Source organism: Drosophila mojavensis, unplaced genomic scaffold (assembly GCF_018153725.1).
Source record: "Drosophila mojavensis isolate 15081-1352.22 unplaced genomic scaffold, ASM1815372v1 contig_36, whole genome shotgun sequence".
In the NCBI taxonomy this organism is placed as follows: domain Eukaryota; kingdom Metazoa; phylum Arthropoda; class Insecta; order Diptera; family Drosophilidae; genus Drosophila; species Drosophila mojavensis.
Genome location: NW_025318858.1, coordinates 11,503,636 through 11,519,293, shown reverse-complemented (window position 1 = coordinate 11,519,293; position 15,658 = coordinate 11,503,636). Strand labels below are relative to the sequence as shown.

General features: G+C 36.6%; 1 protein-coding gene across 3 annotated transcripts; it reads right to left on the bottom strand.

The window, feature by feature from the left end:
• Positions 1-633: 633 nt before the first annotated feature.
• LOC6576557 (adenylate cyclase type 3) lies at positions 634-14,496 on the bottom strand. 3 transcript variants are annotated; one of them, XM_002002510.4, is made up of 18 exons: positions 14,312-14,496; positions 12,108-12,576; positions 11,365-11,554; positions 10,992-11,301; positions 10,797-10,915; positions 9,557-9,668; positions 7,148-7,275; positions 6,746-6,904; positions 6,400-6,538; positions 6,048-6,322; positions 5,603-5,966; positions 4,622-4,883; positions 4,469-4,541; positions 4,319-4,394; positions 3,106-3,331; positions 2,961-3,043; positions 2,446-2,901; positions 634-2,384 (listed from the first exon to the last, which is right to left on the bottom strand). In XM_002002510.4, exons 2-18 carry the CDS (start codon positions 12,412-12,414, stop codon positions 2,151-2,153), a joined length of 3,513 nt encoding a protein of 1,170 aa, XP_002002546.1. In that variant the 5' UTR covers positions 12,415-12,576; positions 14,312-14,496; the 3' UTR covers positions 634-2,150. The 3 variants fall into 3 exon arrangements, with proteins under 3 accessions (XP_002002546.1, XP_032584814.1, XP_043864863.1); XM_032728923.2 differs by having other exon boundaries at positions 12,108-12,435; XM_044008928.1 differs by lacking the exons at positions 634-2,384; positions 2,446-2,901; positions 2,961-3,043; ... (5 more) ...; positions 9,557-9,668; positions 14,312-14,496 and having other exon boundaries at positions 6,230-6,322; positions 12,108-12,435.
• Between the last annotated feature and the right edge of the window lie 1,162 nt (positions 14,497-15,658).

Sequence of the window (15,658 nt, the reverse complement as noted above, 5' to 3'; positions counted from 1 at the left end):
AATTACATATATTAAGAAAATTTAAGAAATTTAAATTAAAAATTTATTGCGTCTATGTCCGAAATTTATTTTGAAACGTGTCAGTCCAAATTGCATTGAGAAAATAAAAATCAATTATGCCCCACAAGTTTCGATTCAAGCGGAATTGCTGACTGAAAAGACAGTACACCCGCAAAAGCAATATTTATTGACAAAATAAATAAACTTTTTGATTGTTTAAATAGCTACGTGCCTTTAAGAAAATTAATAATCTCCATGAGTACTTTCAGAAAATGCTGGATTATTTTTAAAATCTTACATTGTCTTGTTAATATATATTGTCTAGTTAATATATGATGGAAATAAAATGGAAAATAGATAATTTTTTTTTTAATTTACTATACAAATTAGCTGCAAATTATCTATTTTGGTTGTTTGGAAGAACTTTAAGGATGCATGTTTTTGTGCCCGCCAAACGGATAACAGAGAGCAAACCCAAAATGTGACGTCACAAGAGACCTGTTAGTTAACATTAAAATATCTGTTTCTTGCATAACCAACTGAGCCTTTTAACAGTGAATCCAGCCAGCTGCTGGTAACATGACCTTTTAGTGGCCGCGTATTTTAAATTCATAAAGTAAATACAAATTGTTGTGTATATTTATGTAGATTTATTAGGCTTTTGATTTTGTCCTATAATTTGCAGATTTATTGTTTTATGTTGTTTTTTTTTTTTTTTTTTTTTCATTGAAACTATATAAAAGAGCATTGTTAGATTTTATGTTAATAGCTTAAAACACAACACTTAAACATTTACTAATGGATTTATTTTTTATTAATTTTTTATGTAATTCTCAAATATTTGATAACAAAAAAAAATCAATTTAGATGGTTTTGGCGACTTTGGTTTGATATTTAAACAATCATCGTCATGCTTTTAACTTACACATTTTTTCGTTGATTGTCATGCTTTAAGCCATTAATAACAAAACGATTTAGGTCAGGCTAACGAAACCAATGGACAAAAATGCTTATTAACTGGATTTGCCATTCGTTTGTCTTCAGAATTTTCTTGTTTTAATATATTGATGTAATTTTCAGTGAGTTTATCTTGCTATGTAAGTTCGTTCGTAGTTTGTTTCTTGACTAATTCGTTGAAGTTCTCTAGTAAACATGCGACGCTTTCTCTATGTAGACATGCTAATGTATATGTAGACTAGATATATGCACATGTATATGTTATTATTTATCTATGTTTCCATAAGAATAGTAATTATTTTGTGTAATATGCATGCCGAATTCTTCAAATTATTTGCCTACTATTTTCTTCCACTAGGTTGGGGCATTATTTAATGCTATATATTCACTAATAGTTTATAATTATTTAGCAAAATTATAGTACATACAATTTGTTTAACTGTTTCGTTTTTGGACTTGCTTGTGGGTTGCATTTTTTGTTGTGTGGTGGGATACGGATTCTCAATTTAATTATCTCGACTTAGTCTACACATATGCATTATTTATGTATTTGCGTTTGTTTGTTTTTGTATTAATATGTATTATTATATAGTTACATTTCAAGCACATTCACATCGAGAAGTACTTTGTTTGGGGTTTTCCTTTTGCGAAAGGTATATATATATATCTATATATATATGTATAATTTAATTTAAGTTCCTAAAGCTAGAGTTTATAATAATAAATTGATGTTCTGGATTCTTAATATTTTTGAACTACACATCGACTAATGTTGTTAAGCAAATAATTTATTATGTTACAGTTTCTTTTCTACTATATAATTTGTAAATGAAATAACAATTTGTTTAAAACAAAACACTCACAATAAATTTGAATACTTAAGTTATAGTTATAAATGTTTAAGGTACACAGTTTACAAACTTTTCAAAAGCGAAGACCAGTTACAACTAAAGAGTATAAATTTTCTTATGCTTCTTTTCATTTGTTTTGTTTGTTTCAAAGTTGTTCACGTAGCAGAGAATATCACACGAATATAGGCAAACCAAATGTAGCAAGTATAACAGTTGTATAACAGTTAACTATATGTTCACGCTTGCACAAGCACACGCACACTCACACACTCTAACACACATACACACACGCACACACATCCATACACATTTTGAATATGTTAATTGTAATACATTCGCAATTCACTCCAACAGGGATTGAGATTCCCCAACGGTTCCGTTGCTTAGACATGATTCTGCCGCGGCTTCCGTTGCTGCATCCTGTGCCTTGAGCTTCAGCAGTGGTGTCTTTATGTCCGCTTCCAGCTCAGTGCTGCACTCCAAACTAACTGACACTGGAGCTGCAGTGGCCGCCGTCTCTTTCTCATGCAGCTCAACGGCTGCCTTTGCCTCCGCAGCGCTGCTCTCAGTTTTACCCTGCAATTAGTCAGAGAATTAGGCTTGAGAGCGAACGTAGAGTGTTCCTTGCTCCACCCACCTGCAAATAGTAGGTCATCAGCTGGCCCTTGCCCTTTACAGCCACCAGGCCACGCTGCTGAAACGTATATCCGAATTGCTGCAATATGTTACAGGTCTCCTCGGTGACCTGCACGGCACCCGCTTTACCGGTGCTCTCCATTCTCGAGGCCACATTCACCGTATTCCCCCAGATATCATAGTGTGGCTTCCGGGCGCCAATCACGCCCGCCGTTATCGGTCCATGATTGATGCCCATTTTGAGTACAAAATGATTGAATGATTGCTCATTGATGCCCTGCAGCGCATGTTTCAGCTCCAGGGCGAATTCCACCAGAACCGCCAAGTGGGACCAGCGTTCGGTAATGGGCGCATCAGTGCGTAAATTGCGCTGCAAATTAATGCCACTGGCTGCCATATAAGTTGATCCAATTGTCTTTATCTTAATGATGTCCTGAAACTGTGGCAGTTCCAATAGCTAAAAGGAAAAACATAATTATATAGTACTACATAGATCTATATATACATTTGGCTTACCGCATCGAAATCGGAAATGACCTCATTCAGAAAACGCAAGCATTCCAGGCCCTGATTGTTAACGGTCTCCTCCGAATAGAAATCTGTAGAGTATGCCCAATGCTTGAGTTCTATTCCAAATATATAAACAGACTGGATATTTTACCTGAAAAATTTGGCATGCTGGCGAAGAGCACGCCCACCTCGGCATAGCTCTGCGAGTAGAGATCGTCGTGGGAGCGCTTTGTGTTCTTCATAAAATGCTCGGCCACATGCACGGGCAGCACATTATAGACCAAAGCCTCGTTGCGCTGACGCATATCGTTGGCGGTTTCCTTCTGCTCGGCCACCTCAGTTTTCCATTTGAATATAACACGATCCTCGTGGTCCATCTGTTTGTAAAATGATGAGAAACAAAATTAATTTAGATTCATTTAAATGTAATAATTATAATTTGAGCAAATTCTTGTATATATGAAATTAAAATGCCAGCAATTACAAAAATAACTAAATAAATTCTATATTATTATGTCGATGAATTGTGTAGTGCGTTTTTGACTTAACTGTTGTCAGCTAATAAATTGTCATACATAAACAAAGCGACACCATTGTCTACCTTCCCTTGCTTAAATATGCCTTGGGAACAGAATACTGAGTAAAAGATGTGAGGTGAAATGTGAATTGGGAACAGAAATATGCCTTGGGAACAGAATACGTAGAAGAATGAACAAGGTACTGTAATAAATGGGACCAGGGAACACTACAGCTATAGCTGAATTATAGGGATTGTATTATAATAATTAAGAAAAGAGGTATGTTATAAATATAATCAAATATCATCAATAAATATAAGAACAAGAGGATACACTAATGGCAAGTACTGTAGAAACAATATTTAAAAAAATGTATTTAAAAATTTAATTTAAAAATTGTTTAAAAATATTTTTCAAATTTTTGAAAATGAGCATGCCATTTTTAGAGCAAGTTTTTTTTTTGTAAAAAATAAAATATAGTTTAAATATAATTAGGAAGGTACAGTTAGTAAGTTAAGTAATACTAGGTTTTATATATTAGGATCAGTGTGAAGTGAGCCTCAAAATGGAATTTTTTTGGTATTTATTTATAGCAAATAAATACCAAAACTTATATACAGTAAACAATATTAATATTATTAATTGTTTTTTTTTTTAAACTATTCCCGACTATTAACTAAACTAAAGAAACACCTCAAAAAAAAAAAAAAAAAAAAAACAAAAAAATACAAATTTTTCGGTAAACAGTAACATAGAGTAGAATAAAATATAATATATTTTTCAAATTCGGGAGCCTAAATTGTCGCTTAAATGTATTTTCAATTTCCCTATATATGATATACTTACATGTCTTGCCAAAAAGCTGAGTGACAATGCCGCCACAAGGAGCAGACCTGAGGCACAATAACGCGTTGATATAAGACTGGAAAAAAAAAAACAACGAATTATTTAATTAATACTCTATAACGCATTTTCTCGGTCACTAACTAAACTTACGGTTGGTGTGCTAGATCATCCTCCAGAATGTACAAATCCTGCATAATGCACACATTGAAATAACAATGCAGGGCTGAGAGTAAATAAAAATAATCAATTAGCTTAACTGTTAAAAAGATTTACTATACAATTACAAACAAAAACAAAACTCACCTGCAATGGACAGGAGCAACAGGATTTTGGTCAAGTGCGTGAGCTGTGCAATTACAGCAATGGCGATAAGTATGAGGACACTGAAGTTGCTCAAATAGGACGGATATAAGACACGCTCGGTGGGCACCGCTTCACGCATCTGTTCCACAAACGATTCAGGCAGCAGGTGCTCGGCGGTGGCCACCTCCTCTAAGCCGCCCGTGGCATTGAATTCACTCTCGCTAACAATGTGCTCGGTGCGCACGAAGGTGACAAAGAAAAACTGCAACAAACACAGGAAACAATGTTAAAAGTGTGTACAGATGGGTGACTTAAAATATACCCTGCACTGAGTAAATATATGGAAGCAGAAAAATCAATTAATCACAATAATACATTTTTAAACAGATGTATTTAAATACTAAATATCGAATAGTTTCCTGAATAAATATGCTAGTCAATCAAGAATATTTTTAAGTGCATATACAATATACAAATATCGTAAAGTTTCCTGTAAAAATATATATTATTGTACAAATATATCTGTTGAACAAGAAATTTTGTAGGCGCATCTCTGACTCTTACATGCGTATTTTTGCTTAATTCACAAAAACTGATATTACTTAGATATTATAATTTAATCAAAGAGTTTAGTTGTAGACTAATAATTTGTAATTTGAACAGTTGTATAGTTTTTATAATTTGAATTTTCGTAAATGATATTTATTCATATATCTGTAGAGTCGGACTTTTTATGAGTTTATCAATCTACAATTTAATGGAGTCTAAGGTTGACTTCATTATGGGGACGAACAGACGGATAATATTGACACAACTTAGATTCGAATGCTTATCAGAAACATAACGACTATTCAATGGTACATACAATACTTGCGTATCACGTTTACCCAACAACAATATTCTTAGCAAACTTTTACAGGGCAAGAAAATCAATAAGGACTTGAGCACGCCCCATGCAGTGAAGTCTAACCGCATACTAACCATGTCGATGACATTGCTGAGGCCAATGGTAAGTGCTATAATTATGGCCGCCAGCTCCCGAACGAAGGTAATGTCATTGAAACGCTTGCTCACATCCACAAAGAACTTGGGCAGCATGCCGCTAAAGCTTTCGGCAATGCTAATCGCCACCAGCATGGCAATGGGCACCAGCGGCGCGGCAATGTTAATGAAATGCAGCGTTGAGCGCGGCAACACCAAATATGAATATAAAACATCGATGCACTGGACCAGCAGGGCGGCCAGCAAGGGCAGCGAGCTGTATGGCTCCCGATAGACGGCATAGGCCTGCTCCAGTTGCGGATTCTTGAAGCGCAAAAAGATGTTCGTGTCCTTGGTGAGATTTCTGTGTGAGTATGAGCAAAATGAGTTAATTAGACTTTGATATTTGATACCAGAGTATCTGGAGGGCAGCTATAATTCATACTCATGCCCGTCGCGTGTGACCAGCTCATCTTTTAAACGTTGCTTGAAATTCTCCAGCTTTATTTGCTCCTCCTCATCCTCGGCGGCTGTGGGATTGTGTCCATTGATGACGACACTTTGTGCTAAGAGCTCCTCATCATCGACTGTGGCATCGTTGTCATCACCAGCACATTCGTTGCTCTCATTGCTGCTGTTGCTGCTGGGATTCGAGTCGGGACTATGATTGGTATTCTCTGACTTCGATTCGTTAATTTTCTTGCCGCAGGGCGAGGCAAACTAAAAATATTTTTTACAAATTTACAGATTAGAGCACGTAAAAACTTTTACTGGACAGGCTAACAATCTGCACTCACCGGTTTAACCACTTTCGTAATGAAATATGTCTTCAGGCCAGCTATGCGCAGCAGCTCCTCCCGCTTCTCGCCAAAGGCCGGCTCCACCTCGAATTCGCCATTGAGAAAGGCCAATGTTTTGTCGGAAATGTGTACACGTCTGCAATGCAAAACAGAAAAACAGAAAAAAATTAATTCGAATTGTAAATGCAAGTGTACTCAACTAGTCGACGAGGGTGTGCCCGGTGCCATAAATTTGCATATCGAAGTGACAAGGACAAATCATTACAGCTCGAAACAGCTCCGCCCAGCCAAGACCAAGATCAGCCGCTATTTTCTAATTCAATTAAATATGCATTGGACTCACCCGGCTTTGCCACTGGACTCCATTTTATTAGCCAGCTCAACGTCCTTGGAGTAAACGTCAAACTGCCATTGACGCTGGCCCAGTATCCCGGCCAGGACAGCACCTGTGTGTATGCCCACACGCATATCAACAGGTGAGTTTGCCTTTTGCTGCACATATCTAGATGAATCAAATGTGTATACATATATATAAAAAAAAAGTACTATAAAAACTATATCCTAGACGACACACAAAGGGACAACAACAGGCGGATAGGACGACGCGTGGCTAAGTGCAATTACATTTAATTGAACAGACGTTGATTTGACAACGCCCGTCGCCTGTCGTTGTTGCTGTCCCCAGAGTCCACTGCTTGACTGAGTGTCCTGGCACTCTGTCTGCTCTTGTCACTACTCAACTCACTTGATGGCCTTAACCATGGAAAGTCCCATGTGAACACAGAGCACGGCATGATCCGGCCGCTCATCGGGCGCTCCACTAATGCAATAATAGCAATCGCCGAGAATTTTAATGCGCAGTTGTTGGTACTTCTGTATGGGGCGGTAAAGGGTGTTGGTTAGGCTCTTTATAACGAAACCAGCTAATCGAAGCGCTAAGCTCCATTTTGGGCTGAATGTCGATTAGGTACGACAGCAATGCTTAAATTTCATTAATTGCGGGTCTTCAACTCAATAAAATTAATAGATAATCAAACTACCAAAAAACAAAGTTAATAAAGAGCCATAAAGCTCGAATAGATAGAGAATGGATAATTAAAATTAAGTATTATAATAAAAGGCACACAATGTAACTATTATAATAAAAGGCAACTATTGTATCTGACGTAAATTATTGATGAAAAAATAAGAATCGTAATAGAAATATAAGAAACAAATCAGACTATCAACTAACTTAAAGCAGTTCAATAGAGTTATCAGAAAAATCGACCAAAGTAGACGAGTTTTATATAAATAACTTATAATAATATACTTATAATATATAGCTTACAAAATACTAGAACTTAATAAATTAATTATAAATTATTTTGGCGAATACTACAAAACATATTGTATAATAAAAACAAGTAAGAAAGCTCTAGTCGAGACTGCTCGACTACGAGATCCCCTGAACCCTTGGAGCAATAGATATTTCAATACTTTTTCGCGACTTTCAGCTTACACAAGAAACACGCACACACACACACACGTACGCAAACACAGGCATACATACACACACACGCATACAGACACACATACACACACACACGCATACATACACAAACGCATACACACACACATACACACACACATACACAAACACATACACACACAAGCAACCACGCATAAACACGCATGGGCTGCAGTGTGCGCTTACTATGAGAACTTAATTGTTTAATAACTTTTTTTATGGACGTACGATCTTCATGAAACTTTTAGATTATGATTATAATATGAATATGCATGTAATTGCCAAAGCACAAGTCTCTAGTATTTGAAATACGCTTTTTACAAAAGTGAGGGTGAGGGGGAGAATTTAGAGGTGGGGGGGTAAATTTTAACAAAAACCGAAATTGTATAAATTGCATATAGGCATACATTAAAAATTTGGAGTCTCTAGCAATAAAGGTGTAGAAGATATAATTTTATAACTGGGTTTCGATAAGGTTTTTTATCGATAAAAAAGATCGAGATGAGTTATCGATTTTTAATGATAAACTTGATATGCGCGCTGTAATTACGGACATTTTAAAAAAATTTGAAGTCTCTAGCTCTTATATCTTCTGAAATCGACGCGTTCATACATACGGCCAGACGGACAGACGGACAGACAGACGGACAGGGCCAAATCAACTCAGCTCGTCACCCTGATCAAGAATATATATACTTTGTGGGGTCTGCCACGCCTCCTTCTCCTTGTTACATACATTTCAACAAAACCATTATACCCTGATTTCCCATTGAAAATGGGTTCAGGGTATAATGAAAAATAATTACATTATAAGAAGCTTAAGAAAATCCAAACAATATGTAAACGAAAAATCCAAGCAAATCAATTAGCTGAATTGTATTCAAACGAAACCTGGTAAGGTACAAGAAATATAATTAGCATTAAAAACGATATACATATATTTATATGTATATGTAGGTACCCCTAAAATATTCCCCTCGAAAGCCAAATTTAGCTTTCAAATCCCAGCACACAAAACAAATGAACCGAAAACTTGCTGCAAAGCCAATAAAAAAAATAAAATAAAAAACAACTCAGGGCAACAAAAAGTTTCCACAAGAAAGACTCAGGAAAAAAATATGAAAAATACTGCAGCAAATTAACTGGGCCTAAATTTAAAGGACCTTTTAGGCAAAGCCCCGAAAAGAAATATCGCATGAGAGCAAAAATCAACTCGACACATTTCACACGGCTGACTGAGCGTAACTTTTGTTACCAGCGCACCGAACTGTCCCGCCTCGCTCCGCCCACTCAGCCACCCATTACAAATATGAAAAAAAAAGTATGTAAAAGAAAATGAAGATGAATGGCGAAGAGCAAACGCAAGAAGCAGAATTCAAATTAAAGTTCGAAATGCGCAATTGAAGGAAATGAAAACCGAGAAATCAAAAATAAAGAGAACAACAAAATTCTCAGATGCTTATCTTAAACATCATCATTAACATTATTTTAAGAGATTATTACGGGACCGGGCAGGTGAACGAACAGCTGGAAAACACACACAAACAAAGAGAGAAAAAAAAAGAAAAAAAAAACAGTGCAAAAGAGAAAACAAAAATAAAGAATAGCTAGCGGAACACAAAAGGAAAGTTGTTTCCACTTTACCTCGGCGAGCCTATCGAAGCGTGCGAAGAGCTCGTTTAGCATTTTTACCAGATCTTGGGCGCTATACGTCGAGGAGATGGCGGTAAAGCCGACAATATCCGCATACAGTATGCTTTTGGTGGGTGTGAAAAAGAATATATATTTTTATATGTATATGTACATAGATTAAAATGTGTGCTACAGAGCTGGTTCTTTCTTTCGTAGTCGTCTGGTAATGAGCCTATAAAACAAACACTGTATAGTTTAGCCGGACATTATTCAGCGGAACTAATAAAGCTAAAAGGAGCTGTTAGGAAAATTCCTAAAAACCTATTTCTATATCATAATAAAAATGCCCCAAGGCGATATTATAGGTGTTAATATTGTGATAGAGATTTTGATGGCTAAGGAAGTGGCTAAGGAAATGGACAATAACCATTGGGTAATATGACGAATTACGAGTAACGAGAAAACAGAGAAATATCCTTTTGAGAATAGCATGAATAGCGATAAATAAGTAAATAGATCCCAGATTTGCATTGAGCATCATTTACGTATAGTAAAATTGAACAACGTCGAAGTTGGGCACTGAACGAATAAAAAAATACTTTTGATTGCCTAGCGACACTAATACAAATGCGGACTAAGGAGTAAATTAGTCAAAACATATAGTGACTCTTACCAATAGTGCGTCAGATGGAACATGAATTAACATATATAGATTTTTAGTTTGTCTTAAACGTAATATAAACCTGCTAAATAGCTGAGCTAAATATAAAAAATAAAGTACATAAAAGTTCTTCCCTCTCTTATTTTTATAAGGGATTTGAAAGTGTATACTTAAACCAATATTATTTTTGATACTAAATATCAAATAGAAAAGTTTCTGCGGACTTTCCGAAAGAGATGTGGGCAAATCGTTTCAGAATACAATTCGAGGTTCACGAGTAAAGATTAGACCCATGTAACCTAACCTAACTGTCAGTTAAGTTATATAAAGGATTGTGTTATCATTCCATCGTCGTTAGGTTGTCTTTAGCTTTAAGAAACTGGGAAAACCAATGTTGTGAAGATAGGAATTTAACCCACTGACTCGTAAGGATAAAGTCTCAATACAAGAAGCTTAACTAACAGGTTTTTCCATTGAAAAATAGATTAAGAGCACGCAGCTACATTATATCAGCCTTTAGTTATATAACTCATAACTCTATGAGTTGACTTCACCAATTTTGTAGCATTTGAAGTGGAAGTTTATACTTACCTCACATTCTCATGTCGACTCATATAGATCTTTTTGAAGGCCTCTGAACTAGATGAGCCCAAGTCTTCGCGCATCTTGATAGCCACATGCTTGGGCAGTACGGATAGCAGCAAACGTTCCTTTAGATTAATACAAACGTAAAAAAATTAAACACAATGCAATGAGTTAATAGTTAAATGATAAACATGTATATACCTGTTCTGCCGACTGCTCCTCTATGACCGTCTTCACCTCCAGACTCTTTTTTGCCTCCAGGAAGGCGCGTTTCTGCTTCGCCTCGCCCATAAAGTAATATAATAGTCCAATTAACGCTGCGGTGGCTATTAAAACGGCATTAGCCGCCGCCTGATCTGAGATTAAGGGATCTGGACGTGAGAAGCCAACGGGTAGACTCAAGCAATTGAAGTACGTGCAAAAGCCAATTACCAGGCCCAGGAAAATCAACGGCAATGGCAATGTCACATATATTAGGAAGTTCAAGAGAATCGCCCAGCCAAGAACATCTCTAAAATATTTAAGGGTTTATCTATTCAATTATTGATACAATTTATACAAGAACCGTATTTACCGCGGCGAGAAGCTGGCCTGCAGCATCACATAGGCGGCGAAATGAAGCATCGAGAGGAACCATAAGGCTCGCGGTACAACTGTCAACAGCGAGTGATGGAAGCGTCTCAGGGCAGGCTGCTCCGACTGGCGTCCAATGTGCAGCAGAGCTGTCAGCGCCAAATAGGCCAACAGCATGCTGCAATTGACCACTGAGGAAGGCGGTTTTAAAGGAGGGTTAATGTAAATTTGAGTAAGAAATAATATGAATTTAAATCTAATGCTAATTTAGGATTTTTCGAATATGCTATATATATAATATAATATGAGATCAACTATCAAAACTAATTAATAATCAAAGTCAACTTTTCAAATGCTTAAAGCTTGTGGAACTAGAATCTTGTATATTACAAAAGATCTCTAAGTAAATAGCTTTATCACATGGCGCGACTTATTCGCACCATAATTAGTTCAAGAACATTTTCATTTGAAATTCGAAATTCGATAAACTAGTAGGTTCCACTCAAATAATAAACTTTACCACCTCTGTAGCTAACTCTCGTAAAAAGATTATTATATTATTAACTAGTAATAATATTTCATATATATATATTTATATATAAAAAATTTGCAAAGTTACTTCGAAACTCTCAAAGATAAGACATCTAGAGCTCTTAATATATAAGATTACCTCTGCTCCTAATAATAAAGATTAAAATTAAGATAACGGTTGGGCAAATATTAAGTATAAATGAACTGACTGACCTCTTGTGGGAAACGCCTGCTCCCAGGGTATGCAAATCGTCCAGAGATTAAAGAGCACGGCCGCAAACAGGAACCACTTAAGGCCGCTGCGTCGCTGCTTAATGGAATAGTTGTGATAGAGTTCGTTGAGCACGTGCTGGGGTAGGATGACCACACCACCGCCGGTAATGCCCACGCCCCCAGCGACGACATCGCCCTCGTTTGGCGGACGTCGACGTGTTGGTGTCCTTTGGCGTTTAGTTTTACTGGGTGTGGAAGCTGCCGTTGTTTGGCCATTCTCGAGATTGGATGCCTTTTCTTCCGGCATGTTGCGAGGTCTGCAATTGCACTATTGCAAATTTTTCGTTGATCGGCGCACTTGTAATTTGTTTGTATTATAATTATTATTATTTGGTTTTTATAATGCAAGTCGGGCCATTTCAGTTAGCCGTCTTATCTTTACTTATTTATGCTGGATCTGGAGCTGAAGCTGCGTGAGGACCCGTTGGTAAATAGAATAATATGAAACACAAACACAAATACGAAACTTGTACACAAAACACAAACGTTAACGGTAAATGTGAGGCTTAACATTGTCGATTGCCTCGTGGCGTCCACTCTCTCCCGCTCCCCGCTCCCGCTCTCTCTCTCTCTCTCTCTCGCTAAATATAAGTGTGTGAGTGTGTGAGAGAGCGCCAAGGCGGAAGCGTCCTTGTACGAGAGCCATGAGCGTGGCCCTGTGTGCGAATGCCGCTATGTGTGTATATGTTAGTGTGCTGCCTTAAGCAGAAAGCTCCTAACCGTTGTACAGTGTGCTCAAAGCAATTAATTAACTAATTGAAGCTGATTTAATTGTAAGCAACGTCTTTTCTGCGTTCTTTACGTTTTATAAATTTTATTATACAAATTTTTGTATACATAATTGGAAGAAGTTTTAAATTAAACTTTTTACTATACTTGATATATTATTTTTAGTTCTTAGTCATATAAATTGTAGTATATTTGTGCTATCATATCTTCAAGCTCGCTGACTTTGTATAAAATCTACGAGTTTATTTTATCTAATCATTTTTTTAAATTAAAGTTAATGGACCCAGCTTATACTGCACACTAAAAATATATCGATTGATTGCAGTACGAATATAAATCAGATAAGTTAAATTTCATAATAAATATTGACTAACGGAAATTACAATGCAGAGACGTCCTCCACACACCTCAAACTTTTGTTATCTTATCAACTTATGAGTTAATTTGACTGAAATAATTATTATATTTGAAACTATTAATTGAATTGATTTACTCCACTATTAAGCAGTACTGCAGGTAACCCATGGCTTCGTCTTATCGTTAGATAAGATAGAAAAGTATATGAAATTTTTTGAAGAATGAGGCGATTCCTTGAGCTTTACTTTTATTTTCCGCAATATGTAAACTCGTTTAATTATATTAATATATATCTTTATTTTTTTACTTTAAATTTTCTTCGGAATGTAAATTGAGTTGTTAAATTTTCATTCACAGCGCTTAATAACCGTTTGCATAAATTATGATAATATTTTTCAGCCACATTTTACACATACACACCACAGTGCACATATTGTCCTGACTCGCTCTCTCTCTCTTTCTCACTCGCATGCTAGCGAGCAACGTTACTCAGTGTGTCTCACTATGTTCGACTGTCCCTCTCTCACTTTCTCTCTTTTCAGCTACCTGCCCGACATGCTGTTTCCTCTTCAGTTGGTTGGCGTATCCTTATTGCCGAATTCGTTGCTTCTTTTCTTGACATACAAAAATCCTTTACTTCAAGCTACGCTCGTGGATATACGTCCGTATGTATATAGGTATATATATATATCTGTATGATTGTGTGTGTTTATCTATGTGTGTTTAAGGCTGATTTGCTCAAGGTTCGTTTTAATGCGTTGTGATTTCGTTCCTGTGTGTGTGTTTGTGAGTGTAAGTGTTTGTCTTCGCGTCTATGTGTGTGTACCCACTTTATGCATTTACAGTCAATTTCGGATCTAATTTTAATTTAAATAAACAACGGCTCGCGCACAAAACTAGGCAGCACAGTTACAGTTTCTTCTGCATAGCATTCCTTTTTGTATGGAGGCTGCGACAATGGTTTAAGCATGTACAGAAAATTCTGCCTGCTGCAGATGTTTTTTACACTTTTTACATGAATAGAATTATATCATGGCACACACGGTAATTGAATTAACCTTTTTTAGCTGCTTCGTTGTGGTTTTTCAATTTTTTTTAACTGCCTGCTCTTGCTGCTGCTGGTACTGCGGCTGCGGCTGCGGCTGCTGCTGCTGCGGACCTATTTTTCTGTCGCAAGCGTCACGCGAGCTAATTTCTGCGAACTAAACTAAGACGCACGATAAACTTGACTGATTGTTAAGTGAAAATTTTTGACAGTCAACAGCCCAACAGCTCAACAGTAGCAGTAAAAGCAGCACCAGCAGCAGCAAGGACTTTCTATATAAGCGTCAAACATGAACGCGCTCTCTATCTCTCTCTTTTGCTCTCTTCAACGTAAGCTGTTCTGGTGAGAGAGCTTTCCATCGCAAGCTCAGTGAGCGCATGGCATTGAGAGCGCACTGCAACTGATAACGGTACAGCTGTGCAGCTTGATAACGCAACTGTGCAATGCTCGTTGTACTCGTAAGTGCATATGTGTGGGTATGTAACAGGACACCACACTCGCACTTAAGCTTGATTACTCGAATTGCCGCAGGCTTATAAAATTAATTATTAAGAAAAACGTTACTAAAATGGCTATCAACTGTGTCAGTGACGTCGGCAGCGGCAACAGCGTCGACGCCACCGAGAAACACAAAAACAGCACCTGGCCTTGGGCACGCCACAGGATGCAGCTGCGGCTGCCAGAATCGTAAATGTAATGCATGTTAAAGAGCAATATGTTGAATGGGATACAGATGATATTTTCAATAGGATGAATAGCTATAACTAGATAGGAGAAAATAAATAAACTAACCTCAAACGAATACTACTATTATATAATTTCAAATACATGTACATACATATATGTACATATATAGCAAAATATGTAAAATCAAATATTAGAAAACTTTTGTGACTACATTTAATTTGACAGTACACAATCTTCCACAGCGCCCACTGTGCAAATACACACACACAAATGGAAATGGATATATGTACATGCATGCAAATGAATATGGATGCGCTATATGTATGTATGTACATATGTACATATATACGAGTATATGTATAAGTACATGTAAATTTTATTAGAAAATTCGCAATACTAATTAGAATTATGATGAAAATTATGATCAAAAGATTGGAATTATATTAGAATAATATATAGACATATGTATACTAATGTGTCTTTATTTAAACTTCAAGATTTATACATGAACTTGTATGCATATCTTATATACATACATATAAGTATGCATGTATGTATGTACTCACACCTTTTCGAGCACTGCAGCGCAGCTGGAAAATCCATGTAAAAACGCGCGCATACAAAGCAACAGCAGCAACAATTGCGGCACCAGGTAATAAAACAGGGCAAACAG

What these genes read in the sequence shown, in the direction of transcription:
- LOC6576557 (XM_002002510.4), bottom strand. Translation starts at nt 12,414, where the DNA reads ATGCCGGAAGAAAAGGCATCCAATCTCGAGAATGGCCAAACAACGGCA. An exon ending in GAGTCCAGTGGCAAAGCCGG is followed by an intron (nt 6,539 to 6,745) that starts GTGAGTCCAATG and finishes TTTGCATTGCAG; the next exon opens with ACGTGTACACATTTCCGACA. An exon ending in TTACGAAAGTGGTTAAACCG is followed by an intron (nt 6,323 to 6,399) that starts GTGAGTGCAGAT and finishes AAATATTTTTAG; the next exon opens with TTTGCCTCGCCCTGCGGCAA.